Source organism: Rhipicephalus microplus, chromosome 4 (assembly GCF_043290135.1).
Source record: "Rhipicephalus microplus isolate Deutch F79 chromosome 4, USDA_Rmic, whole genome shotgun sequence".
Lineage (NCBI taxonomy): Eukaryota > Metazoa > Arthropoda > Arachnida > Ixodida > Ixodidae > Rhipicephalus > Rhipicephalus microplus.
Window position 1 is genome coordinate 88,105,631 of NC_134703.1, and position 27,905 is coordinate 88,133,535.

Sequence of the window (27,905 nt, forward strand, 5' to 3'; positions counted from 1 at the left end):
ATTTGACAAGCACTGTGTATATTGAAGATGATAATTAATTTCTTGTTTACCTCTTGCAGGTGGTATGGTGATGAGTGGTCGCCAAACCTGACCTTTTAATAATTGTGGGTGGTTTAATCAGTTGCACTAAAACTTGATCTATTTCACCCGTTATACGTCCCAAGTACCCAAGGGGGGCGGGGATAATAAATAAAAGCAGACAGAGGTTTGTTACTAATACCGCGTAAGTTTGGCTATCTGAGCACTGTATATACAGCAGAACGGATAACTCGGCTAACAATGTACAACGCTTATGAATTACTGTTACACACAAAAGACGCGAAACAAGCATTTTGTTCTGCAGTTTATTTGTATGGCGTTTTTGGCCACGTCAAATGTGTTTTGAAAATCACCTTACGTGCTCTTCAGAGCTGCAGGTCTTGAGAAACATTGCGTTGCAACAAAAACAGGTTTTCTGGGGTGCGTCGAATTTTTTTTTTTTGTTCTTGAGAGAGTGATTTTATTGAGACATATGGTGGCTCCCAACCTGAGTGTTGGTTTTATATTCAAGATATGCGCAGAAAGCGGTAAGAAACAAAACAGTGATAGTAGAAAGAATGTGCTTTTTCAACCAGGCAAAGGAATCTTCTCTCGAATCGCCTTGAGCTTGTCGCCCACCATGCCACCTGTATTTTTTAAAGAAAAAGTAAATTCGTTACCGTTCTGATCCCCTGACATCGCTATGCATACTTGCACTATTTTTGATGTCTCAATAAGTACAATTGAAATATGAATTCGCAACTCGTTGAGACATCAAATCCACGATGCGATTGTGATGCGCGTCACAGTGTATATATTTTATTCACTTATATTGGTCGGTTTTATCGAAATTTATGGGGCCAACATACTCGCCCAAGATGTAAATTCTGAAGCAGACCTCTCATTCAATTATGTTTTCTTTTTTCGTTTTTTTTTACAATTGTTACTGCGCTAAACTACCTAAACTTACACGACGCTCACTTTCCTGCCTGATGAAGGAAATACTTTTGTTATTCATTTTATTTGAGAAATTATCTTAACAAACCATTAACCTCTATATAAAGTTGAACGCTCTGTGTGAACGTTGTAATAATAATAAAAATAGTAATAATACCAACAATAATATGAGATATTATTACCGAAAACCACGACTATGAAAGACGCCGTAGTGAAACACTCCAGAAATTTCGACGATCTAATGTCCTTTAACGTGCACCAACATTGCAGAGCACACGGGCCTCTAAGCATTCCACGTTCATTTAAATACGACCGCCACGGCAGGGATCGAACCCGTAACCTCCAGGTTAGCAGCCGAACACCGCAACTATCGCACAACCGCGGAGGACAACGTTGTCGTTACGCACGTTCAGCTGTCCTTGCGGTTTCTAAGGACTACAATGATAAGTGTACACAACAGCAGCACTCTTTTTTCCTTCGTCATCAGCATACTTCACGATTCGCGTTTTACGAGCCAGTATCGTCGCAGTACGAGTAATGAAAGATGTGGTATCAATCATTAAAACGGTACCACTAGCTTAGCAAGACCACGCAGGAATTTTAAGCGTCAACAATAAGCGTAAACATGGGTCTCTTTCAAAGTACAGTAGCGTAACCATTTACACAGGCACACTAACTATACAAACGTGCCTTTTTTGAAACCGACCTTGAAGCTATGTCGCTCGTGCCATCTTTCGTTGAAGCCAAGCGTGTGCAGTGTTCATGTAAACCAGAGCTTTGCTCCATAACTTATCGCGGGTTTTGCCTATGAACACCACTCTCCTATACAATGGTACAAAGCAGCAATCGCGACTTCGCGCTGAAATCACTCTCGTAGTAGGACTGAGTTATTTTATATGGCGATAAATAAAAAAAAAAGCTGACTACCATCCCTCAATTCAGTGGAGCCATGGAATAGGAGCCCCATTCATATGCTCCCCTTGCTTTTTTTTTCTTTTTTTAATAAACGTTTTGATATATATCCAATTTACTTCACTGTATTGATATCCTGGAGCCTCCAGGACCCTCTTGAATTTCAGCTTTAAAAACCGAGCTGAAAGCTTGGTTAACTTCCCTACCTTTTCCTATCCGTTTCTCTCTGCCTCTCTCTCAGCATCGGAAAGACAAGCAGAAAAAGCTGATTGCGGCATGCAGCGATAAAGTAAAACAGAAGCACCAGCTATTGAGGGGGTATACCAACGTTGATGCGGACGTCAAGTGAGAGCTGTAATTTGCAAAAGCACCTATAATGTTGCCACATTGGAAACAAAACTTCAAATTGGCTACTGTACACAGTCAAAATGGGCACGAAGGACGCGGCTTGGCCATGACGCTAACCAGATCTCTGTTCTGCGTTCTGCAGGGCATTTTCCAGTTTAGCGCATCTTCAGCTGTGAGAGGCCACACGTGCTGGGAAAACGACGGCATCATCGACAAGTATCAACTTCCTCCAGATATCACCGCCGGACAAATTCCGCTGTGGTTCCACCCTGGCAATTTGACTCCGCTGGCGACACCAATCGGCAGTTGCTGCGTGACGTCATTCGAAGAAAATGCTATAAAAGAAACGCCTCACCGATTTGCCTTTTGTGGGCACGAAGGACGCGGCTTGGCCATGACGCTAACCAGATCTCTGTTCTGCGTTCTGCAGGGCATTTTCCAGTTTAGCGCATCTTCAGCTGTGAGAGGCCACACGTGCTGGGAAAACGACGGCATCATCGACAAGTATCAACTTCCTCCAGATATCACCGCCGGACAAATTCCGCTGTGGTTCCACCCTGGCAATTTGACTCCGCTGGCGACACCAATCGGCAGTTGCTGCGTGACGTCATTCGAAGAAAATGCTATAAAAGAAACGCCTCACCGATTTGCCTTTTGTGGGCACGAAGGACGCGGCTTGGCCATGACGCTAACCAGATCTCTGTTCTGCGTTCTGCAGGTCAGTTATAACAATTATTCTCTTCGTAGTGATTGTCGTGGTATTATTGTCCTGCCGTGCCCACGGAAGTGCCTTAACCTTGCCTATGAATGTCTTTTCGTCTGCAAGTTGCTTCTATGCGGGGACATTGAAACTAACCCAGGTCCCACGCAGAAAGAATTGTTTGAGCAGTTGCTTGAAGGTCAAACTGTAATCCGCAATGACATTGCAGAAATGAAAGCGCAATTACTTAATGTCGAAGGGCAGATCAGTAGCCTTCAGCAGATGGTCAGTCATATTGAAAAAAGGCTGTCTGAACTACCTTCATCACCGGAAGACGGAGTTCAAAATACGCTTAAATCCATAGAACACGTTATCACATTCCAGTCAAAGAAACTAACTGATCTTGAGGACAGAAACAGGCGGTCAAACATAATAATTCATGGCGTTTCTGAATGCCCCGAGGAAACGGAAGCGCTTCTTAAAGAAAAAGTTCTAACGACGATAATGCGGGATAAGATGAACGTACAATGTGAATCTATCGGCCGCATCCACAGGCTTGGACGCCTTGGCAGCAAACGCCCGGTCATTGTCTATCTCCAAAATTTCAATGAAAAGAAACTGATACTCGATAGCTGTCGCAAACTTAGAGGATCAGGCATATCTATTCAAAATGACTATTCGCAAGCGACTTTGAAGAAACGGAAGTTTCTGTGGGAAAGCGCGAAAGCAGAAAAACTACAAGGTAAAAAAGTGCACTTGCTTCATGACAAGCTAAAGGTCGATAAAGAGCTATACTTTTGGGATGAGACTAAAAACATGCGTGTCAAAATAACGAACCAGCGATCTCAGCAGTCTGACATATGACCCGTTTTCAATGAGTATGACAAGAGTTTACGTATAATCAACCTAAACGCTCGTAGTGTAATAAATAAAACAGTACCTTTGGAAGTCTCCTTACTAGAACAAGACCCCCACATTGCCGTCATAACTGAAACGTGGCTACGGACTGAAATATGTGATGAGGACGTTTTCCCACCTTGTTATCAAATATTTCGTAAGGATAGGGCTTCTAGAGGAGGCGGCGTGGCTGTCCTCATTAAAAACCCGTTAGATGCTGTTCTTTTGCAAGACATCCCCGGCCTAGAATGTTTATGCGTAAAAATCACATGCTGGGGCCATAACTTTTTGCTGTGTGCCATTTATAGGCCTCCTGATGCCACCCCTGAGTATCTGGATAAACTAGAAAAACACCTGTCTCAATTCCACAAACATAAAATACTCTTAATAGGGGACCTTAACTTACCAGGCGTTAATTGGGAACGCTTTCAATCACTTTCTGAAAACAACAATCATTTCAATAGTATACTGAGTATAATGTTAACTCACGACCTAGTGCAGATAGTGCGGGAACCAACACGTGTTCAAGGTACTTCGAAATCAGTACTGGATTTGGTTTTTTTACCCAGACAATTATCAGAGTGCACAGTTCAAGTTGTGGAAGGTATTTCTGATCATCTTCTTGTCAGTGTTTGCTTACACATTGTTGCTCCTATGAAATCAAATAATTCTGTGAAGCGTTCTTTCAAAGACTACTCACGTGCAGACGATGCATCCATAATAGAACATTTGGAAACATGTCTAACTGATTTCACCGACACTGATGTCATCTCACTTTGGTGCCGTTTCAAAGATATATGTAATTTCTGTACAGATACGTTTGTACCAACCAAACATAAACTAGTTAATAGGCAGACACCATGGATGACGCGTGAAATCATCCACCTGAAGCGAAAAATAAAGAGATTAAAAAAACAATGCATATCTATCGGCAATCTAAAAGAACTAAGAGATAACCTTGCACGTGCGGTAAGCTCTTCGAAAGATCACTATTTTAAGACGGTGCTACCAAACTTTATTCAGAAGATCCTAAAAAGTTTTGGAATTATATAAGCGAAAAAAAGAAGCCAGTGTCTCAAATTTCTATTAATGGCTCAATTGTTAATGATCCTGGTGACATCGCATGTCATTTGAATGAGTAGTTCCAGAGTGTTTTTAGTAAGTCTGGTGTTTGTCCAGCCAATCACACAACATTTCATCCCTCTGATGTCAGTTTCATCTCTTACCCTGGCGTGGTTTCTATGCTATTGAACTTGAAAACGAAATCTTCATGTGGTCCTGACAACCTTCCTAACATGTTTCTGAAGCGATATGCTGAGTATATTGCAAAGTTTCTTGTTATAATTTACCGTAATTCTTTACTTCATGGTAAACTACCGGATGACTGGAGGGTAGCCAGAGTCGTTCCCATACACAAGAAAGGTGATCGATCTTTATTAGAAAATTATCGACCGATATCACTTACATCATCCTGTTGTAAACTTCTTGAGCACATTATCGCCAATCAAATTAATGAATTCTTAGATGAACATTCAGTTCTCTCTAATCATCAACATGGGTTTAGAAAAGGCTACTCGACAGTTACACAATTAGTTACCGTTATTCATTCACTCGCTTCATGTTTTGATAAAAATGGTCAAATCGATGCAATATTTCTAGATTTCAGCAAAGCCTTTGATAGGGTTCCGCATGACAAACTGATCTTAAAACTCAGAAAAATCAAACTTCCGGAAATTTTAATTACATGGATTAGGAGTTATTTGACTAATCGATCCCAGTGTGTGGAAGTTAATGGGCGGCGGTCTGGCTATCTTCCGGTTGGTTCCGGGGTTCCTCAAGGGAGTGTATTAGGGCCATTGTTGTTCTTGATATACATTAATGATATCGTTACAGTCATTGATCCTAGCATTGAAATTAGATTGTTTGCAGATGACTGCGTGTTGTTCCATGAAATCACTTCACCTAACGATCAGCACCTCCTTAACACTGCTCTTGCTAACATTTCCGAATGGTGTAACACATGGGACATGAAACTTAATATTGGTAAGACAGTATATCTTCGTTTCTCTCGCAGAAAAGCTCCACTTTCCTTTGAATATAGGCTAGGCTCATTACCATTGCATGAGGAAACGGCATACAAGTACTTAGGTGTAACTCTTACTAATACTTTGTCGTGGAATACACATATAAATAGCATTTGTTCTTCTGCATACCGCAAGTTATATTTTTTAAGACATAAGCTCAAACAGTCTCCTCCAGCTGTTAAATTACTTGCTTATAACACACTAATTAGGCCAAAACTCGAATATGCATGTGTAGTATGGGACCCCTTTACTAAAACCAACATTAATCACCTAGAAAATGTGCAAAGAAAAGCAGTTAGGTTTATTTATTCCAAATTTTCACCGTATGACTCACCCACTGAACTGATGCAGGCTAACAACATTCCATACCTTGCACTGAGACGGAAAGCTGCACGTTTGGAATTTCTTTACCTCCTTTGGAATCATAAACTAGCGATTAACCCCTCACCATATCTTTCATCTTCTACATCAAGACTTACTCGCCACCATCATCCTAATTCTTTGACACCTTATTTTTCGAGAACAGATTTATTCAAATTTTCTTTTTTTCCCCGCACCGTAACAGACTGGAATGATTCATTGTAGCATTTAAGCGCATTGGGATCATTGCTCATTGCTAATTGCATGACTATACTTGTTTGCTCCGTTTTGTTGTTGTTTTATTCTTCCCCCACCCTGCTTGGATCTGTACAAGGTCTGCAGTATTGAATAAAGAAAGAAAGAAAAATAACGCGATGCTTCATGCTTGGTCTGAGTAATACTGTTTTTCGCTTGGTGCATAAACGAGGCCATTTAGGTCAATATAGGTAACCAAACGTGGGCAGTTAAGGATGAATAAATAGAATATATATACAAGTAGGTATGAATGATGTGTGATCACTGAACAACATCAATGGCAAAAACAATAATGACGATCCAACTTATTTAAGAAGAAACAAAAGTACAAACATAAATTGTGCAAGTAATAAGAGCTGTGCACAAAAGTTCATTTTAATTCCAACTCTGTTTTAAGAACTTGATCTGTCACAGAAAATAAGTGAGGTATACATAACGTTAATCACCAATAGCAGTATAACACAGCGAAAATAAGGCGGGCACTGTATGTTAGCTTGTATTCTCGTCCTCTCGACTTTATTTGAGAGCTGAACATGCTTCGGCTCGATGTACTGCTTGAGATTTACGTATCATGTGCTTAATTTTTGTAATACGTCATGTGATTTGTTCACCGAACTTGCGAAGCTGAATTTCACAAGGAGGAGATTAATTGGGCTGCTTTATTGCATGGATACTCTGTCGCAAGATTTTCTCGTACTTTCACCTCATTTTCAACGTAAAGGTCCACGTAGGTGAAAACGCCGTGCAGACCTAACTCTTTCGACTGATCGGATTGCAAAAATTAATTATCTATCTGACGCGATCCGAGAGAGCACCTGCGTCATCCCATTTTCAGCCGGACCGACGAGCTTCTGCCGTCGCTTTCATGCCGCGTCCAGTTAATTTTTCATGCATGACACTTTTTATGCCCACTCAAAATACGGTTACCTTTTCGAGTCACGTGCACATTTTCATGTAGTATTCGTAAGAGGCGCTGCTTATTCCGAACAATAACAATACTCTGTAAACACGGGCGAATACTCCTAAACAAGGGCGACATTAGACTTGACGTAAAGTTTGAGCGGCAGCTCGCACCACTCGGCGTATGGTGTTCATAAATCCGTAATTTGAGCGCTACAGTGTTAAGCAAGTACCCGTGTAACATGGCTCTAAGCGTGCGAAGATTCTTGGCTAAGCGTAACGAAAAACAATCCAAACATTCCAACACACATGATATCTGTAGTTAATCCCAATAGAAAGCACCCTTTATTTAAATATTGCGCAGATAACCATGTGTGCCTTGCTGTGTCTCTAAATTGAAAAAAAAATGCATCTCGAAAGCTTGGAAAAGGTCAAATCAAACTCTGCGTCAAGTGTTTCGAGGGCAAAGAGAGATGCAAACAACATCTAAACATATATGACAGCAAGCAATGCTGCATGCAGCGGCAGGCAGTAGCAAGAGAGAAGAAATGTTAGAAAAAGAAAGGTGTAACCAATCCAGGATAACCGGTTTGCTACCCTACATAGTGTTAACGGGATTCAGGCGATTGAACGAGGCAGAGAAAAGGGAGATAGACCTGTAGATCATGCCATAGCACACACGCACAAACACACAGGCAGCCTCAGTCAATCACGCTGGCATGGCGCAGCGCGCAGTAATACGGTTTCTTCAAAACCTGTAGCTCTCAGGTAGAGGGTTTTTATATCTACTTGTCAGGAAACGCTTGTCACGTCATCGTTCAGTAACGAAGAATCATGACTGAGTTTCGACTAAATGCCCCATCATGGCCATTAGCGTACTGTGTTTACAGGGTGCTTAGATATTGTTCTTCATGCATATTGAATAAATACGCCAGTAAGGTTTTTACTTGCATGCATATAATTCACCCCAGTCAGTGAAAGGACGATTATCGAAACATAACTCACGTGTTCAGAAGAGTCCAAAATATGGTTTAGAAAAATCTACAACGCAAGCAAGAGCGCAATACTTTGACATGAACAAATGTTCATCGCATTAAGAAACGCCATTCGAACAGCAACTTCACCGTGAAGGTCGATGCCATAAGTAAGATGTAAGTTCACAGTAGAGAAATGGTCACGGAGTCAGAATGCTTGCGAGCAGATCGCATGCACTTCAGTTACACTTATGCAGATGCATCACAAAGCTCACATACCTCTAATTTTACGAGGGAGATTATTGGTTTATTTGATGTTTATAATATGTATGAATGCGTTCGCTGCTGGGACCACATTTTCGATTTCATTTGCGGATGTTGCTTTAGTAGGCATGATTCTGGAACCATTTAGAACCTCTGAATGCAGGGACAAACAATAGTTTGTAGTAACGTAAAACCATGAACAATTTGCAAAACTCGAAAGCCGTTTGAAACAAGAAGGAAGAACTTGAGACAAACATATCTACAGTACTCACTGATTGAAACACTACGTCGTTTTTTGTTTTTGTTTGTTTGTTTGTTTGTTTGTTTGTTTGTTTGTTTGTTTGTTTGTTTGTTTGTGTACAAAGAATACTATGAGCAATTGCAAGTAATAGGCACGCCAAGTCACTGCGAGTCTGAACGGCTGAAGCTGACGTACATGTGCTCGCGAAAAGAACCGTGGTATGTGACATGAACTAGACGGTGAGAACGAAAGCGTGTGCGTTACTTAGCCCCAAATTATCACGTTTAAGTCTGCGAGTACCGTATCACCCATCACTTCCCCGCGACTGAACGACCACAATATAGGCTCGCATAAGTGCCATAGAGCGTAAAAATTCACGTGAGTCGTTTTTGTAATAAACTGATTGCAACCAGCACGACACGAGAGCGTGTAGCAGCATTTCCGTAAGCACTGAAAGAAGCTAGAAAAGCGTCTAATATTATGTTTCGGCAATAACATCGGTGCGTATACTATGCCTCTCCACGCTAGTGGTTTAGTTGCGGGGTTTTTTTTATTTTCGTCCATGAGAGTGGTTTTCGTTGACTGGTGCCCCCGTTCTTACTACATTAACATGTCTATCATCGAGACCTGCTTGCACGTATACTCTCAAGCACAATTTTGGCTTCAAGAGCCTTGTACGAATATGGCAGCAAACTTTTATCAGCTCCTGTGCTATACGTTTTAGCGATTGATTGACCGAATTAACCTTAAAGAGGTCCTGCGAATTTCTCACACGATCTTAGTGTTCTTACCGATCTTCTTGGGTATCGCTTTTATCTTCCCGAGAAGGCCAGCTTCCTCTTGATCTTCTCCAAACCCAACTGTAAAAATACATTGATGATGCGCCAGGTGAACGTACTTTCGGTAGTGCAGATTCATGACTAGGATGATAAAGATGATCATAATGATGATGACCAGGATGAGGGGGATGCCATGCAACAAGAATTCCGTGTATGATGTTGCACAATGAAAGGTGTTGGGCATCATTCAAATGTACGTCGCATAGTTTGCCACATATATTAGCAATATCTTTTTTTTTCAAATCTGCTTTAATATAACTTCTATTATAACTTCTCGCCAGAGAGATAGTAGGTTTCACTTGAGAAGGGCGACTAATCCTGGTATGATAATTATTTTAGCGCAACGCACTGCAAATACTCCGCCTTTTGCAACATTACTTATTTAGGACGGCACGGGTTGTAACAAATGTCAAATAAGACTTGCTGTTGGGTGAGTTGACAGTGTATCAAATGCAACATTTTCAGCACACCAAAGAAAAAAAGCTTTAAAAAAATAGGCCTTTTATATCCTTTTTCGCTCTATAAAAATGCCATACAACAAAAACAACAACAACTACAACAATAATAATAATAATAATAATAATAATAATAATAATAATAATAATAATAATAATAATAATAATAATAATAATGTAATCAAAAAATCATTTTTACGTGCCTAGGAACAACTTATAGGTCTTTGTGCAGTCGCATGCAAAAATAAAACAGTAAAAATAAACAATACTATACAGACAGCCTTCAGAAAGAAAATCAAATAAAAAGAGTGAGAACGTACAGACAAAAAGAAGTTAGCGCAAAATGGGTAAAATAAACGACAAGAGAAGAATCATGGAATAGCAGTGAGAAATAAAGGGGAATATACACAACTATACATGTGGAAGGCTTCCTGAAAAACGGAAACTGCAATAATCTGTACATTGCGTAAAACTCTTTTAAGACAGTGCAAATCTGAGCTAAAAGCAATGACAGTGAACTGTGAAAAACATCAAGATCATGAAAATTAACGTTACAGGAACTTAGTGTTCTGTGAGCAGTAGAATGTGGAAAGAAGTTCATTAAATGGTCGATTATCTCTGGTTAACGTGCGCAGAATCCGAAAATTTATACAACTGGGAAGTAAAGAACAGGCTGTGATAACATCCACAAGCTTATAAAGAAATAACACATTAGCGCTATTTGGTCGGCAATGAAACGATGGCAATGATAATAAATTAGTGGTGTTTGAACGAGATCGAGAGTGATTTCTAGCAAAACTACGGTTGTAAATGCCTATGAATTTTTGCTGGACTCGCTCAATGACGTTACTGCCGGATTTAGCAATATCATTCCAGATCATAGATCTATATTCAACTTGAGGAAGACATAATGTGGTGTACAATTTGTGGAAGGCTTTACGAAACCTGTGTTCTCGAGGGATTCTGCAAACACAGCCGAATGAACGAAGGCCATGCATGGCAGTACGTTTAGTGTGGGAAGAAACATTTACCGTGCTATCAAAAATAGCACCAAGATCACTGATCTCCTAAAGCTTACGTAGCAGCACGGTATCAACAGAGTATGTAAATGACACAATGGATGTTTAACTAGTATATACTCAGGAATTTGGTCTTTGAGGAATTCGGGGAAAGGGTATTGTTGTCACACCATTTGAAAAAAGAACACAATTTTTACTGCACCAACCGACCGTCGTTGCCTGAATGAATTTCCTAAATATCTTGATGTAATTTGCATCAACAGAAAAGAGGAATAAGGGATTGCAAGAAAACACATCACTAACGTAAACTAAAGATAAGATGGGGCCTAATACGAAACCTTGAGGGATTCCACTAATCACTTTGTACAAGGAAGACGCTTGGCCATTTACGGCAACATAACATGATCTATTAAGCACACAGCTGTGCAGAAGATTCACAAGAGACACGTTAACATAAAAGTCTGCAAGTTTAACCGAAAGCAGTGAGTCGCGGACTACGTCAAACGCCTTGCTCAGATCACAGTAAACTACCTGAACCTGCTCTCTCTTAGAAATAAGCGGGGAGATTGGCGTCATGAAACTAGCAAGATTTGTGGTTGTAGAGCGGCCAGGAACAAACGTGTGTTTATTAGGAATCGACTAATGATTCGCGCTAACATACACTATGTTGTGAAGAACCAGACAATAATAATATTATTAATAATAGAAGTACTAATAGTACCAATAATAATAATAATAATAAACGTCTGGGCTTAAAGTACCAAAACAACCATATTATTATGCTAGACACCGTAGTGGAAGGCTCCGGAGTTTTCGATCACCTGGTGTTCTTTAACATGCACCTAAATCTAATTACAACGGAGTATTTTCGCTTCCATCGACATGCCTAGAAACATTATATGCCACCGAAACGACCCAATTTATTTTGACTGAGTAAAAAAGCAATTCATTGTGAAGAAACTTTTCAAGTCGTGAATGTATGCACTCTTGAACCTGAGCCTCCTTAGCGCAGCCGAGGCAGGACAGGTAGAGACGCCGCTGCCAGTTTTCGCAAGCCTTGTAATAAAATTAACAGCCATGCAAGCTGGACGCTCAATGAATGAGCAAAATTAGCATACTCATTTTTGAACGTTATTTGCCCGACTAGGCGAGTAACCATCAAGTAGATTACCGTATCGCTTCGTTCTTTGCTTCAGCCAATACGTACGTTTTCCATACTGATCTTCCCGCTCAATATCCTCAGCCAGAACCTGTACGCGAGTGAAGATAGACGACAAAATTTCTTGTACCCATCACATGTTCTTTTTAGTAACAAGTCTATTGTACTTCATGCTCTGTTTTCTTACCGTCCACAGCGATTCCGTCATCAGTACCACCATGTATATTACGAGCAACGTCGAGCGGCGCATGTTGTATTCGGGAGGCGCTGCTACCCTAAAAAAAGTGTAAATAACCAATTTTTGCGTCATTATGACAACCATCAGGGTCTGCTCCAGTTATACGAATGAAACACTACAATAGTTGTCTGTGGTACTTAAAACTCGTTAAAATGACGAGCAAACCAAATAATTGTTCAGTCTTCCACCCCCTCCTTTATTTTTTTTTAGAATGCGCAACCATTTTTTTGAGTGTCACCTCCTGTAAACAATGGAATCACACGTACAAAAGCAGCAAAAGCGCAATAATACGCCCATACCATGAAAGCACACATGTAATATCAACAAAAGGTAGACTTTTATTCGGGGCTCTTTAAATAACCTTGTATAATTCATCTAGCATCAGTTTAGCTCTTCCTAATGATGTATTCGGTTGGTAGTTTGGGTCGTCATGCTCAAAGTCTGCCCATCCGAGCACACCTCACAATCTGAGTGGGAACGGCTGGCCCTAAAAAGTGGTGCACAAAACAACTATGCTAAATTTGGCGGAAGCTGGCAAAAGCGCGCCCCGTTGCCCACTGATTTTGGCTGAGTTTTTAGGGCACTTTTTGAGATGCCTCCACCCTAAAAAAAAAGTTGTCATGTAGGCTGCCTAGACGTTGACGCTCTTAAATAACCATTCAAATATAGTTGGAGTGCTCGAATTCTGCCATCCGAATGTGCGGCCATTTTTCAAAGTCCTCTTGTGCACTCGAAATCGACCATCTCAATACGCCACAAAATTCAAGTAAGCTGAATAAGCCGAGAACCCTTCTGTGAAGCAAACTATAGGCATAATACTCCCGTTGCAGCGTGCGTTCGTTTGAACTATTATTTATATTATTAAAACTAGTGAGTCTTTCCTTTTTCGGAATCAAAGAACTACAATCCCGTGCGTCTTGCCATGTTATTTCACCAGCTAATGTTAACTGATGCAGCCAGCTAGTAATGGTAAAGCGTACAAAAGGTCAACCCGATGGGACCGTGCTTTGAAAAAGAAATCCTCTTCCGGTGCGAGACCGGAATCCAACGTATACGGCGCCGCACCGAGTCTTACACGCTGGGACAAACACCCACGCTACAGCGTAAACCGGCAAGCGTGCTGCCTTGCTCTTCTTGAGTTTGGAATTGATTCTACAGTAAATCTCGCTATCCTAACCAATTTCCGGATTACTACCCGGCAAATGACACAAAGGAAAAGGACGCATGTAGCGACACACGAAACAATGTGCCAGTTAAGAAATATATTGTTACGGTTGAATTAAAGGATAGGTGGATTTATTTACAGGGTGAGGATGAAGTTCAGCAGTCGCGGTAAAGATGGAGTCTTCAGGCCGCACCAGACGACGTCGTCCTTCTCTTCTACCTACCCGGCACATACTACAGCCCGGCTCATACCGTAGTAATCCCCGGTTCACAGACGAAGCCCGCTGCGCGAGCTTAAGTCACTGAAGGGATGACACTTCTTGAGGCGAGCCACGTGCGCCAACTGCGTTCGATTTGACCGACGAGGAAGTGTCGTCAAGCGTGCCACAACGTACGTCCAAGTCAGTCAAACGATCTACAATGACGTAGGAGCCTGTTTACTGCGGTAAAAACTTCTGACATAAACCAGGTTTTCGTTGGGAGGTCCACAACCACACGAATTCACCTTTGCGGAATGAAAGAGCATCATGGCGTTGATCGTACCGTTGTTTGGAGCGATCTTGTGATGCCAGTGTGCGCAAGCGAGCAATTTGGCGGGCTTCTTCAGCCCGGCACAATGTTTCGGCCACGGACTCATCGGTATGGAGCTTAAATGGCAGGATTGTATCAAGGGAGCTGCGTGGTGATCGAGCGTAGAGCAGGTAGAAGGGCGTGAAGTCCGTGGTCTCGTGCTTCGCTGTATTGTATGCGTAAGTAATAATGGGTAAGATCTCATCCCAGTTTTTGTGATTGGATGCGACGTACATAGCGAGCATGTTAGTCAGAGTTCGATTGGTACGTTCTACAAGACCATTCGTCTGGGGATGGTATGGTGTCGAATGTCTGAACTATGAAGTGCAGAGGCGAAGCAATTCTTCCAAAGCGTCCGCGATAAATTGGCGACCGCGGTCGCTGATAATTACTTGAGGTGGACCATGGCGAAGAACAACGGAGCGTAACAAAAAGGCAGCGACGCCATCAGCTGTAGAAGATGGTATCGCAGCGTTTTCGGCGTATCTGATAAGGTGGTCGACGCACACTATTATCCAGCGGTTGTTGTTCGAAGATCGCGGAAACGGGCCCAATATGTCGATGCCCACTTGCTCGAAAGGCGTAGTAGGCGGTTCTACTGGGTGAAGAAGGCCGTGCGGTGCACTGGTAGGTCGTTTGTGACGCTGGCAGTTCTCGCAGCTCGAGACGTATTGTTTCGTAAAATCTCGCATTCGAGGCCAGTAAAAACGCTGCTGCACTCGATGCAGGGTGCGAATGAACCCAAGGTGTCCTGACGTTGGATCATCGTGCATGGTACGGAGAACGTCGCATTGAAGACTTTGAGGTACAACCAGTAAATAACGTGCGCCGGTCGCGGAGTAATTCGTTTTGCACAACAGTCCATCACGAATGCAAAAGCGACCACTGCCTTTGAGATTCCGAGCGTCAACGAACAAAGGGTCTAAAGATAAATCATTAAGTTGTTCTCGTTTGAAGATATTAACGTCAGAAAACGTGTGAGAGACCGCAGCAAAACAGATGTAAAGGGTATCTGCATTGTCCTCCGTCGTGGTAATAGGTAGGCGAGAAAGGCAATCAGCGTCCGAATGACGTCGGCCACTTCTGTACGAAATGCTGAAGTCAAATTCTTGAAGGCGTAAAACCCATCGAGCAAGGCGGCCAGAAGGGTCTCGGAGGGTAACAAGCCAACATAATGAATGATCGTCTGTTACAATCGTGAATGGACGACCGTAGAGGTAACATCGAAACTTCTGAATGGCGAATACAGCCGCTAAACGTTCTTGCTCTGTCACCGTATAATTCATTTCAGCCTTGCTTAGAGATCGACTCGTATAAGCAACAACATGCTCTGAATTGTCATGGCGCTGAACAAGCACACCTCCGATGCCAATTCCACTTGCGTCACTGTGCACTTCTGTGGGAGCAGAAGGGTCGAAATGATGAAGAATAGGCTCAGATGTCAGTAGAAGTTTCAGTTCAGAAAATGCGGCATCACAATCAGGTGTCCATTTGAATGGGCTGTCTTATCGAAACGAGCTCGTCAGTGCGTGTACTACGTCCGCGAATCGGGACACAAAGCGGCGAAAATAGGAACATAGGCCCAAGAAGCTGCGAAGTCCCTTCAGTGTCCGGGGTGGTTTGAATGTGCCGACTGCTTCGATTTTGCGGGGATCTGGCCTGACACCATCTTTGTCAACTAGGTGACCGAGGACTAAAGCTTGTCGTTCACCACACCGTCACTTCTTAGAGTTCAAAATCAAGCCAGCCTTTCCGACGCAGTCTTAAACAAGGCTTAAACGGAGGTTGTGCTCTTCGAAGGTACGCCCAAAAATGACGACGTCATCCAGGTAGCATAAGCACACCTCCCATTTAAGACCACGAAGGACAGAGTCCATAAACCTTTCAAAAGTGGTGGGGGCGTTGCAAAGCCCAAACGGCACCACATTGAATTGGTACAGTTCATCAGGCGTCACGAATGCGGTCTTCTCCTTGTCTGAAGGATGCGTAGGTATCTGCCAATATCCTGATTGTAGGTCTATTGAAGAAAAGTACGAAGCCGAGTGTAACATTGTCAATCCTAGGCCGCGGATATACATATTTTTTGGTCACGGCGTTGAGTCTTCTGTAATCAACGCAGAACCACCAGGCACCATCTTTCTTCTTAACCAAGATGACCGGTGCTGCCTACGGGCTACACGACCTTCAATGACACCCTTCTTCAGTATTTCCTGAGCCTGGTCGGCAATAACTTTTCGTTCTGATGACGACACTCGGTAAGGCTTTTGTCGGATCGGACGGGCAGTGCTGGTGTCAATCCTATGGTGAGCGCGAGAACATGGTAAAGGTAGTGGCTTCTCCTATTGGCAAAAGTAAAACACAGAAGCATGTCGCCTCAACAGATGGCGTAACGTCTGCTGCTCGTGTGACCGCAAAGTGGCGGTAATCATGCCTAGGATCTGCGACTCGTAAGAGCAACTGCGCTTGCCAGAGACTGTACCTTTCTCCCTTTCATCATTGTTAACGACCGCTACAGAACCTTCAGTGAAATCATCGAAGACGCTAAGCTTCATTCTTCGAGGGAGCACAACCGGCATTGGCGAACAGTTCAGTGCCCACAGAAAGGTTGCTTTTTCATCAACAGACACCAAACAATGAGGGACGAGTATGCCTTTCTTAGCACAATAAACGATGGCAGGTTCAACGATGGCGTCAAAAGATGTGGCAGATTCTGGGGCGAACACCGCAACTGACCTCATTGACCATGGTGGCACTGTCAGCTCATCAGAAACAATCAGAGCGACTTTCGTGGCCTGCAGCGCCTCATCGACGAGGGCAGGAACAATGTCACCGCTGACGGAAAGTTCACCGCTTCCACAGTCGACGAAAGCGCCACATCCTTGGAGAAAGTCAAGACCGAGAATCACATAGTGGGTACAACGTTGCAGCACAACAAACTCTGTTGGGAACACCTTTCCTGCCAATAAGACATTGCCGGCACAAACTCCGACAGGATGAAGTACTTCCCCACCAACACCACGAAACCTTGTTGATTCGCCCCAAGAAAACATGGCTTTGCGGCCAATGCGACTTTGAAAGAAAGACTCATAACTGATATCGTAGCACCAGTGTCTACCAAAGCACTTGTACAAAAGCCATCTATTTCAACACGTATCTTGTTCTTGGACATTATAACTGGCGGAGGAATCTGAGGCAAATCCTGTTGTGCGACCTCACCTCCATCGGTCGCGCTGGCTAGTTTCCCGGCGGCGGTGGTGATGACAGGCGTCGTCCCGGCGAAGGAGAACGATGCAGTCGACCAGATGGAGGCGTCAAGTTACGGTCAGAAGCGGGAGAAATGCCACAGTGATTTCCCCGCCGTGAGGTACTCCTGGAATAGGCCGGCCAATGACCGTTGTTGTGACCAGTGCCCGCTGGCGGAAACTCTGATGGAGAATGGTACCAGGATGTCGGCTCTCTCTGTCGACGACAGAACCGAGCTATATGCCCGGCGATACCGCAACGGTAGCACAAAGGGGCTTGGCGGTATGCATCGTACTCCTGGAAGGCATTGCGCTGACGTGGTAATGGTACAGGTACATCTTCGTTCGGGTCGTAATAGGCGTTGGCTGGCTGATGGGGGTAACTGAAGCGGTCTTCATACCTCGGCAGCGAATAGTTACTGCGCTGTGACCTCGGTGGTGAGGGTGGCCTGTAGTTGCAGTCATCGATGCCTGCTGCGGCAATTGACACGGGAAGGCAAGAGGGAGGCGGTGTGGGTGTAGCTTCGTACGGCGTCGGGTGAGCGTGTCGAGTGAGCTCTTCTCGAACGATCTTGCGTATTGTCGACGCGAGATCAAGCGGCTTGTATTCGTCAACACTTGCCACGGTGGTTACATTCGGTAGGCGACCGAACTTGGGGGTGATACGTCGCATCTTCAGGGTCTCGAATGTGCGACAGTGGCTTATGACGTCGGTTACCGTAGCGAGGCTGTCTTTGCTGATGAGGAACTGATACACGTCCTCGGCAATGCCGTTCAACAGGTGGCCAACTTTGTCTTCCTCTGACATAGAAGGGTTGACAATCTTGCAGACCTTCAAGATTGCCTCGACATAGGTCGTGCACGTCTCTCCTGGAATCTGAGCTCTCTGCAGTAATGTTTGTTCTGCTTGCTTTTTCTTAGCTACGGAGTTTCCAAAGCACGCTCTTATTTCGGAAACAAAGCGATCCCATGACGTGAGGGCATCTTCGTGGTTCTCGTACCACACGAGTGCTGTGTCTGTTAAGAAAAATACTACATTGGTCAGCTGGGTCACCACGTCCCACTCGTAGTATTTGCTCCCAGTTTGTATTGTGTGAGCCAGGCGTCCACGTCCTCACCAGATTTGCCACCGAATGTGCGAGGCACTATCAGATCCTGACGCAACCAGGGACCAGCCGCACGCGAACCTGGCACTAGCGGTGCTGCTGGGACTGGTAGAAGGTCTGCAGCTGCGGGGATCCGGTTTCCTTCTTCGCCGTGAGACATCTCAGCTGCCAGTGGTAACGGGGGCAGTCCAGCAAGGCGGCGGCTTCGTCGTAGATCAGGCGCTTGAAGCGTCGTGTTGCTCGGTTGAGTACCACGCAACTCCACCACAAACCTGTTACGGTTGAATTAAAGGATAGGGGGATTTATTTACAGGGTGTGGATGAAGTTCAGCAGTCGTGGTAAAGATGGAGTCCTCAGGCCGCGCCAGACAACGTCGTCCTTCTCTTCTACCTACCCGGCACATACTACAGCCCAGCTCACACCGTAGCAATATGTTTGCTAACACTACTCCTTGATTGACACACGATGGGTCCCTGAATCTGTGGGACCCATCATAGGTCCTTTCATAAGTCTATTGGAGCAGCATTGATCGGACGCATCTGAAGATTCCGATTTAATATCTGCTTATGGGACACCTTTCAAGGAAATTACGAAATTCAGCAAGTTATGGCGCAGCATTCTTTTAGAAATGCGGGTTTGCTATAATTTAATGTCTTCTTTTATTGCAAGCCTGTAGGAGCACTTTTTCAATATTGCACAGCGCTTCATGAAATAAGAATATTGCTATTGCGGTAATTCATCTTGTGAACATTGTAAAGTTGGCTTAAATAAACAACGAACAAGGTGTTATGACCATCACACGCATTGGAATTCTTCCGGTGACTGTGAAAGCAAAAACTAGTTGGTCGACGCATTCTAAGAAAGGGCGTACACCTCAGACGGAATAATAACGGTTGAACACCTCGCAGCCAAGCGAAAACAAAGGTGTCGATGGACCACTTCAGCGCGAAAATCACCAATGAGGCAAGAAATGCCATTGAAATTGAATCCCACAGTGGTACTTTGTCTGGGGAGGCAACTGAGGTGACTCCGATTGCCGCTCCACTTTTCCACGAGAGCGACTCCACGGGAATTTCAAGGCGTTCCGGACGTTGGTTCCTCCTAGGCTAACGACCTCTACCACTCCCTCTACAGCAATACTCGAGACGGAACAACATTGAACTGAAAGGCATTCCTTATGTTGAGAAGGAAAACCTAATGGAGATTGTGAAAAAAAAATGCCGACTGTTTGCGTGTTGAGGTCAGTGCCAAAAATATTGATGTTGTTCACAGAGTGCCGACGAAGGCAAACAATGTTCCAAATATTGTAGTTAAGTTCTTGTCTCGCTTCAAACGTGATCTACTAGTAAATTCAGTAAGAAAGAACAGGCTTAACACGTCAACTCTTGGTTTCAGTACAAATCAACCTGTGTTCGTGAACGAACATCTGTGTCTTGAAAATAAGGTTCTATTAGGTAAGGCTATACAGAGAAAGAAAGATAAGAACTGGAGATTCGTCTGGGCTTCCGAAAGAAAAATCCTTTCTAGGAAGTCTGAGAACTCGAATATAGTCCACGTTACATGCGAGGATGATCTCGCGAAACTAGTGTAGCTGCTCTTCTTGATCACCTGCCACAAGAATTTTCAGAGAAATTGCTGTCACGATAGCTCAAGTAGATCAGCTCATAGATAAGACATACACTAACATATTCCACTGCAATATCCACAGTATAAGGAAAAATCTAAATTTGCTTCTTGCTTTCTTATCTAAACATACAAACCACTTTGATGTGCTAGCAACTACAGAAACATGGTTAAAAAAGGAGAGAATGTCAACATTCCAGGATACGAAACCATATCACATCAGCGAGACTCATGTTCGCGTGGTGGTGGAGTGGCGCTTTTTGTACAAAAAGGCTGCGCATATACAGTTATATCCTTCCTGAACCACAGCTCTCCCGATCTAGAAGCACTTTTTATCAGACTCCACTGTTTTGGCATAATTGGCGTGGTTTACCGTCCACCCAATTCCACCAAATTCCTCGATAGGATGGAAGAAATTCTTTTCTGTCTTTCAACTAAGTACCAGAACCGAGCAGTCATCGTTGGGGATATGAACATAGACACCGCAAACACTAGTTACACTCATTACACGCAATTGGTTAGTTCATTCAATTTTCGTAATCTCATACATACCCCCAAGAGAGTAACCAGTACGTCGGCAACAACGATTGATCACATCTTAACTAACGTATCATCAAAAGTGAATGCTGGTGTTAATAATGAACCGATAGCAGATCACCTTTCTACCTTTGTGTCCATAAGGAAAACTCCTAACAAGAACGCACAATTTTTCAGCAATACAAGCGAAATTAATTACAACTTATCACGGAATCACATTCACTCCGTCGAGTCTGAAACATTGTATGACGATGACGCCAACATTGAATTGGAGAACATAACAAAAGCCCTTCGCCATGCCATTGAATGCAGTCGTTCAAACGTGTCCGCACGCTCATATAACACCCCGCTAACTCCTTGGATGACAACAGAGATCCTTGCATTGCTGAAGAAGAAAGACATCTGGTATTACAAGTGGAGACAGCACAAAGAAAATAAATATTATTTAGGTCAATTCAAACTGTTAAGAAACCAATCCGTGAATCTAATGAGGGAACAAAAAGAGGTCTATTATTCTCAACTCATTTTCCAAGCACAAGGCGATTCAAAGAAAACATGGCAAATTGTAAAAGAAGTTGTCGGTAAAGAACCAGCACAGCGATTATCACCTGATGTAGTCGATGCGCGTATACTTGATAAATTTAATCTATTCTTTACCGAAATTACTGAAATCGGCTCTACCTTAGCGGCAAAATTCTCTTGTAAAGAAATGAGATGTTTTTCAACCTCCCTAACAAATACGTTTGCTCTTCACTGCATCAGTGAGGATGAAATTCATGACACTGTTGACAATATTAGCACGAACAAAGCCAGTGGAATAGATGGTATTACTGCTCGCTTAGTGAAAGATAACATTGATATTTTGAGTTCCATCTTGTGCCACGTATTTAACCATTGTTTGCGTACGTCGACGTACCCATCTTGTTTGAAAAACGCCAAAGTTGTGCAGGTATATAAAGAGGGCGATTGCTCTGATCCTTCAAGCTGTCGGCCCATATCTGTGTTAAGCATAATAAACACCATATTCGAAAAGATTCTTGGACAACGAATGCGCCTGTTCTTAGAAAATTATAATGCTTTTTGCCCGGATCCGCATGGATTTAGATCACACCATTCCACATCAACAGCTGTGTTATCGTTATCACCGAAGATTAACAAAGCACTGTACAACAACCTTCTTGTGGCAGTTGTCTTCATTGATTTAAAAAAGGCATTCGATACCGTCGACCATAATATTCTGCTTATGAAATTAAAACACTATGGATTCCGCGGCAAAGTTTTTAGCCTCTTTTCTAACTACATTGATGGACGTCATCAAATGGTCAACATGCAAGATCCTACATCGTCATTATTAAACATAAAGACAGGGGTACCTCAGGGGTCGGTCCTGGGGCCACTGTTATTCTCGCTATACGTAAATGATTTGCCATGCATACCCAAATCGGCCGAGTTGCTAATGTACGCTGATGACACAGCTTTAATAGTTACCGCCGATAACATAGCCGATCTAGAATGTAGAGCTAATGAAGAACTAGAAAATATTTTAGGTGGTTTACAGTGAACAAATTAACACTCAATGCAAAGAAAAGCAAATACACCATTTTTCACTCCCGTTACCGAAATGTAAACTGTGAGTCATTTCGACTTACTATAAATAACTGCCAACTTGAGCATGTAAAGGAATTTAAATATCTCGGTGTAGTGTTCGACAGCCAATTACACTGAAAAAAAAAACAAATTAACTCTGTTTGTACTAAGCTAGCATCTAGCTGCAGTATGCTACTGGCTGCTAGAAATTATTTTAGCAGAAATATTCTCAGAGTCCTTTATTTTTCGTTTGTTCATAGTCATCTATCACACTGCTTGGACTCATGGGGATGAACCTTTAAAACTTACCTTGATCATATCCAAATATTACAAAAGCGTGCACTTAGAGTTATAGATTATGCAGCCTATAATGAACCCAGTGCGTCTTTGTCTCACAAATTGCATATTCTACCTTTTGATTACATACGGCAGCATAAAACCGCAGTCATCATCAATAATGTTATTGCACACAGTGTACCTTTCGATGTATCTATCTTTTCTTCCTCGTCCCGCGTCACTAGATGCATGACATTGCGGAATTTTAATCTTCCACCTACTAAAAACGTGTATGGTGAATGCTTACTACGGTTCGTAGGAGCTAAAGTGTGGAATAACATATCACTTCAGATTAAAGATTCTAGGGCTTTCTCGAGCGCACTCAAATATACTTGCTTCATGTAGATCAATAGTAATGACCATGCACTAAGCCTTACACATAGTTTGATGTTTTGTCTGTAATTGATTATTTCATTTTTTATGAACAAAGTGCAACAATGTGTTCTATATACATTTTTGAGCATTTACGTCACCTTAAATCCCAACGATATCCTCTTGTACTTTGTTCGTTTTTTTTAAATCAACGTTTTTTGATGTTCTGATTTTTTTATATACAAATTGTATTCTGCTTGTATACTTTCTCCCGTTAGACCCCCTACTAGCCTATGGGTGTAATCAGTGTTGTGCATTTCTTGAAATGTAGTCATAACGACCTCAGTAAAATGAAAAAAAAACAAGTCTTGGTGCCATGTGTAATATCTTCGTGTCATGTGTTCATGACCATATCTGGGCCCAGTCTAAGACGATGCCCTCTCTATGTGTATTGGGGGGGGGGGGGGGTCTCACTCCTCCCTTGGGAATGGAGTGCCGAGACCACCAGACACCATATTGGCTGGAGATGCGGACAATGCGCCCAGGGTTGGCAACGAGGTGCTACAAAAGCCGAAGGCGTTTTGTATTTTCGATCACTTCATTTCACTTGATGCGCACTCACCTCTGGTCGATTTTTCGACTTCTTTACTTCTTACCATGTAAATAAATCTCTGTTAATCGTACGAGTACCTCTTCTCAGTGAATTATTGAGCGATGGTTCCTACAACGAGAGCTGGCTACCAATAATGAGACCTGCAGGAAGCAGAATGTCAACAAAAGTCTTTCACTTCTCTCCTGATAAATCAGTGCGCCCCCGTCAGAAAATATCACTTCTGCTTTAAAGTCGCCTACGTCGTGTTGTGTTTTAGGCCAGTATTTAAATACTTTGAGCACTGTACCGAATTCAGGACACTAACAAACAAGACATAGTTTCTCGGTTCTACACACTTAAACTTTTGGGCGTTCTTTTAGTCAGTATAAACATGTCATAAAGCAGAACTCCCTAAATAGCGTGTGCGCTGAGTTTACAAACTGCTTTCTCACGAGGACCGACATTCCACCTTCCGAATCAGCTTCCGTAACGGTATACAACTGAGAAAAACGAGAAAAGCATCACCGGAATGAACGTGACCGAGTAACGGGAAGATTGTTATCCGAGGCCATTTGTTCAGCATTTTAACAGCGCTGCTGTTTAATCCTATATGTACGGTTAGTGAATGCACGCCGAACGTAAAAGTGTCGTCATCATGAACCGGCAAGCACTCTTTTTGCCCTCTCGTTCCTCTCCATCTTCCCCTCCATAGCCTGATTCGCTCTCATGACACCTGCACGGAATCGTCCGGTACGGGATGCAATAACTTTGATGAGCGAGAGAGCGATCACATATAGAAAGAGAGAAGGGAAAATATAGAAATAAAGAGGAATATAGAAATAGACAATAAAATTGGAAGAAAGACAGAAAATTATAGAAAGAAGGACAAGTATATGAAAAGAAACATATATTGAAATTATACTTTAAAATTAGTGAGCAAGACAGAAGGAGAAAGAAAGAGATAAAATATAGAATCGAATAAAGACAGCTATACAAATAGACGGAGAAAGAGAAAAAGCAAAAGAAGAAAGAGATTAAAAAGCGAGAAAAGAGAGAGAGAAAGGGAGAGAGAATGAGACAAATGGAAATAAAAAGACAAAAAAGATATAGAAAAAACTGAAAAAAGAGAAGAAGAAGAAGAAAAAGAAACAAGGTGAGCCACCCACTTCCGCACTTCCCTCAGGCTTGTGCCGATGAATCAAAGCTGCCTTAATTTTTCTTGTTTGAGAAGTGCTGTCGTCATGGTTGGTCACACCCTGGAACACTATTTAACTTAACGTCCCGACCATTTACGAAGTATCATCACAAAAATAACGTCATTATAAACTTTTTTGTTCATCGTAACAATGAAATTCCCTTCATAACTGAGCATCTCTGCTAATAGCACTGTACCGTACGAAACGTGTTAAGCTATTGCTTTCTGATGTGAGAGCTGAAAATTCACGACTTCATGCACGTATAGATGAAGGGAACTATAGCACTTCGCTTTGCCTCACTTTGTTCATACTGACCTAGATGTTTCAGAGCATGCAGTTGTCCAGGGTCGAGAGCTGGTACTTCTATTTATAGATATATAAATTTAGGCACATCACCAATGCGATAGCAGCAACTTCCTATATTACTTACCTAAATGATCCCCAGAGAGCACAGCGTCTCAAGCTGAGCACACTTCTGGCCAAGCCAGGCAAGTATCTTGCAAGAGAGACTAACAGCCTCGCCCTTTTCAGTTGTGGGAGCTTTGTTGGTACTTCATATCTTGCTTTGCTTTCATAAATCACGCAATATGAAAACCGAATTCACCTTTACCCGCTTTTTTAGACTTTACGCTCCTCGTCTGGATGACAACAACGTTTGCGAAGCAGCAACTCTAGTTTTAAAAAAAGTCTATGGGCCTACGAACACGCACTCAAGTCCTGTTGTCTAGCCAAGCGAAAACGAAACATAAAAACGCATACTTTTTTGCCACAGGCCTACGTTTTCTTAGATTTACATGCGTTCTAGCACGAAGAAAACCCTATCTGAAAGAACATAGCAGTCCGCGTTGGTACAACGCTAGCCAGCAGCTTGCTCAGCTGTCGGACTGTCGGCACTTACACTAGACGCAACATACGCCTCGGTTGTAAATTGTGTCTTTAGAAAACCAGCCTCCTTGACACTCTGAATAGTTGAGATGTTGAGCTTCTTGCTAAAATTGTCGTGTTCTTGTGAAGATCTGCCTTGGCGTTTCTCTAAGCCTCTCTCTCTAAAGTTTTATGAGTACTTATTTTTTTTTTCTTAAGCAATTAGGCAGCAATTTATCGGCAAGCAACAGAGCAACTGATATTATCTCTCGTCGGGCGCAGATTATGATGTACACCATGGGCTCCTGTGAGGTACAGACGACGTCCAAAGTATGTGTGAGCGTCTCCAAGGCACAGTGATTCCAAAAAGAAAAAAAAAACCTATGTTCTGATATGTCATTTTGATCAGTGAACTTGATAAAACAACTATATATTGGCGATGCTTCCTGCAAATAGCTGCCAAATGGTGTTCTAGGCACAGAATACCTGAAAATGCCGGGACCGTGCAATGGGTGGGTACACGAAAAGCTTTTTTCTTCTCTCCAGCCCACGTTCAAAGTTTTGTCTGAGCGTCTGCGCACCGGAGGTTGTCCAGTGACATTGAAAGTGCGCATCCCCGGCCGTATTTTCAGAGTAATGATAGATGTGCAGTCTGCTCGTCCGCACCTGAGTACACTTCGCCGCAGCCGGTGAGAAGCCATTGGATGTACCGGGGAGCTCCGTTCATACACTGCGTATATTTCTCTGCGTTTCGTGACACAAAAAAAAGAATTTAAAAATAATAAGAGCATGGCGTGTCGTGCTCATGGTCCGGTGATCTACGTTTTACCCGTGAAGGTCTGTGATCGCGTGCGTCATACTGCAGTATGCATGCAGCTGGCTACGACTACGATATAACAAATATGTCCAGTTCGCTGTCACGTCTATTATCATGCTTGAAGATTGACATCGAGAATCCAAGGATTTCGAGGTTACAAATATTGCAACAGTGTTGTCTGAAGAAAAGATGAGCTTCCCGGGTACTCGTCGAGAAATTTCATCTAGTTTTGCTTCTCGGATTTCGATGAAATAGTGAAGCTTGTGGCGTTATCCTTCGTCAGGACAATGCATTTCTATATTTTGCAAGTCTTTCGTATATGTCGTATCACTGCTCTTTATTAAACTTTCTTCCTCCCTGCATTACCCCTTTTGCTGATTCCTTCCTCTTTCTTAAGATTTGGGATGGTATAGTGGGTTTGTCGCATCTTGACCATGCCCTTCCCTATAGACAGATCCAAAGAGAAGCCCACGCATAAGGTGCTCGTATATGTCGCGTATATAAATATCCTGGAATAAATCTACAGTGCGTCCACAGCCACCATAGTTCTTCATAAAGTGACAAGAAGACACAATCTCTTCAATGCTATCCACCACATGTTTACAGGAGGTTTTCAGAGGCCTATAGAATGGCAAGAGTTAGTGATATAGTTGATTAGTAACCTACGCTCAGCTGATGACATTTGCTGAGAAGCTAAAGAGACGAATTTCAATTCAAGATTACGGAATCCGAAAAAGAGAGCAGAAAGGTAGGTCTTAAGTTAAAGAAATTATTGTGCAGAAAACGAAAGTAATGTACGACAACCGCGTAAGAGGACAGCGCTTCAAGATAGGTAGCAGTGCACTTGAAGTTGTAAAAGAGTACATCTACTTAGGACAGGTAGTAACCGCGGAACCGATTCACGATATTGAATTAACTAGAAGAGTAAGAGTAGGGTACAGCACATTTAGCAAGCATTCTCAAATCATCAATGGTAGATTGTCACTACCCCGCAAGAGGAAGGTATAGACCCGAAACCTGGAGGATTACAAAGAGTATCCAACCTAAGTTGAGCGAGCAATGAAAAGGGTAATGATAGGTGTAACTTTAAGAAACAAGAAGAGAGCGGAGTGTGCCGGGGGATAAACGGATGATAGAGACATCATAGCCGAAATGAAGAAGAAATGGTCATGAGCAGGGCACGTACCCCGTAGGCAAGATTACCGTTGGTCATTAGATTCACAGACTGTATTCCAAGAAATGACAAGCAGGTGAAGGATAGACAAAAAGTTTCGTGGGCAGATGAAATTAGGAAGTTCGTGGGTATGAAGTGGCAGCAGCAAGCACAAGACCGAGTTT

General features: G+C 42.8%; 1 protein-coding gene across 5 annotated transcripts; it reads right to left on the reverse strand.

The window, feature by feature from the left end:
- Nucleotides 1-330: 330 nt before the first annotated feature.
- LOC142814499 (uncharacterized) lies at nt 331-26,378 on the reverse strand. Of its 5 annotated transcripts, XM_075893286.1 has the most exons (7): nt 26,237-26,378; nt 12,570-12,657; nt 12,395-12,473; nt 9,702-9,770; nt 8,437-8,472; nt 4,239-4,271; nt 331-665 (listed from the first exon to the last, which is right to left on the reverse strand). In XM_075893286.1, exons 1-5 carry the CDS (start codon nt 26,362-26,364, stop codon nt 8,441-8,443), a joined length of 396 nt encoding a protein of 131 aa, XP_075749401.1. In that variant the 5' UTR covers nt 26,365-26,378; the 3' UTR covers nt 331-665; nt 4,239-4,271; nt 8,437-8,440. The 5 variants fall into 5 exon arrangements, with proteins under 5 accessions (XP_075749401.1, XP_075749403.1, XP_075749400.1 ...); XM_075893288.1 differs by lacking the exon at nt 4,239-4,271 and having other exon boundaries at nt 12,431-12,473; XM_075893285.1 differs by lacking the exon at nt 4,239-4,271.
- Nucleotides 26,379-27,905: the final 1,527 nt, after the last annotated feature.

Bases quoted from the DNA above. Each gene is read 5' to 3' on its own strand.
- LOC142814499 (XM_075893284.1), bottom strand. From the start codon at position 26,364: ATGCGCACTTTCAATGTCACTGGACAACCTCCGGTGCGCAGACGCTCA. The intron at 12,474-12,569 runs GTAAGAAAACAG...ACTCGCGTACAG, and splicing joins TGACGGAATCGCTGTGGACG to GTTCTGGCTGAGGATATTGA. The intron at 666-9,701 runs GTAAGAACACTA...TAAAAAATACAG, and splicing joins AGCGATACCCAAGAAGATCG to GTGGCATGGTGGGCGACAAG.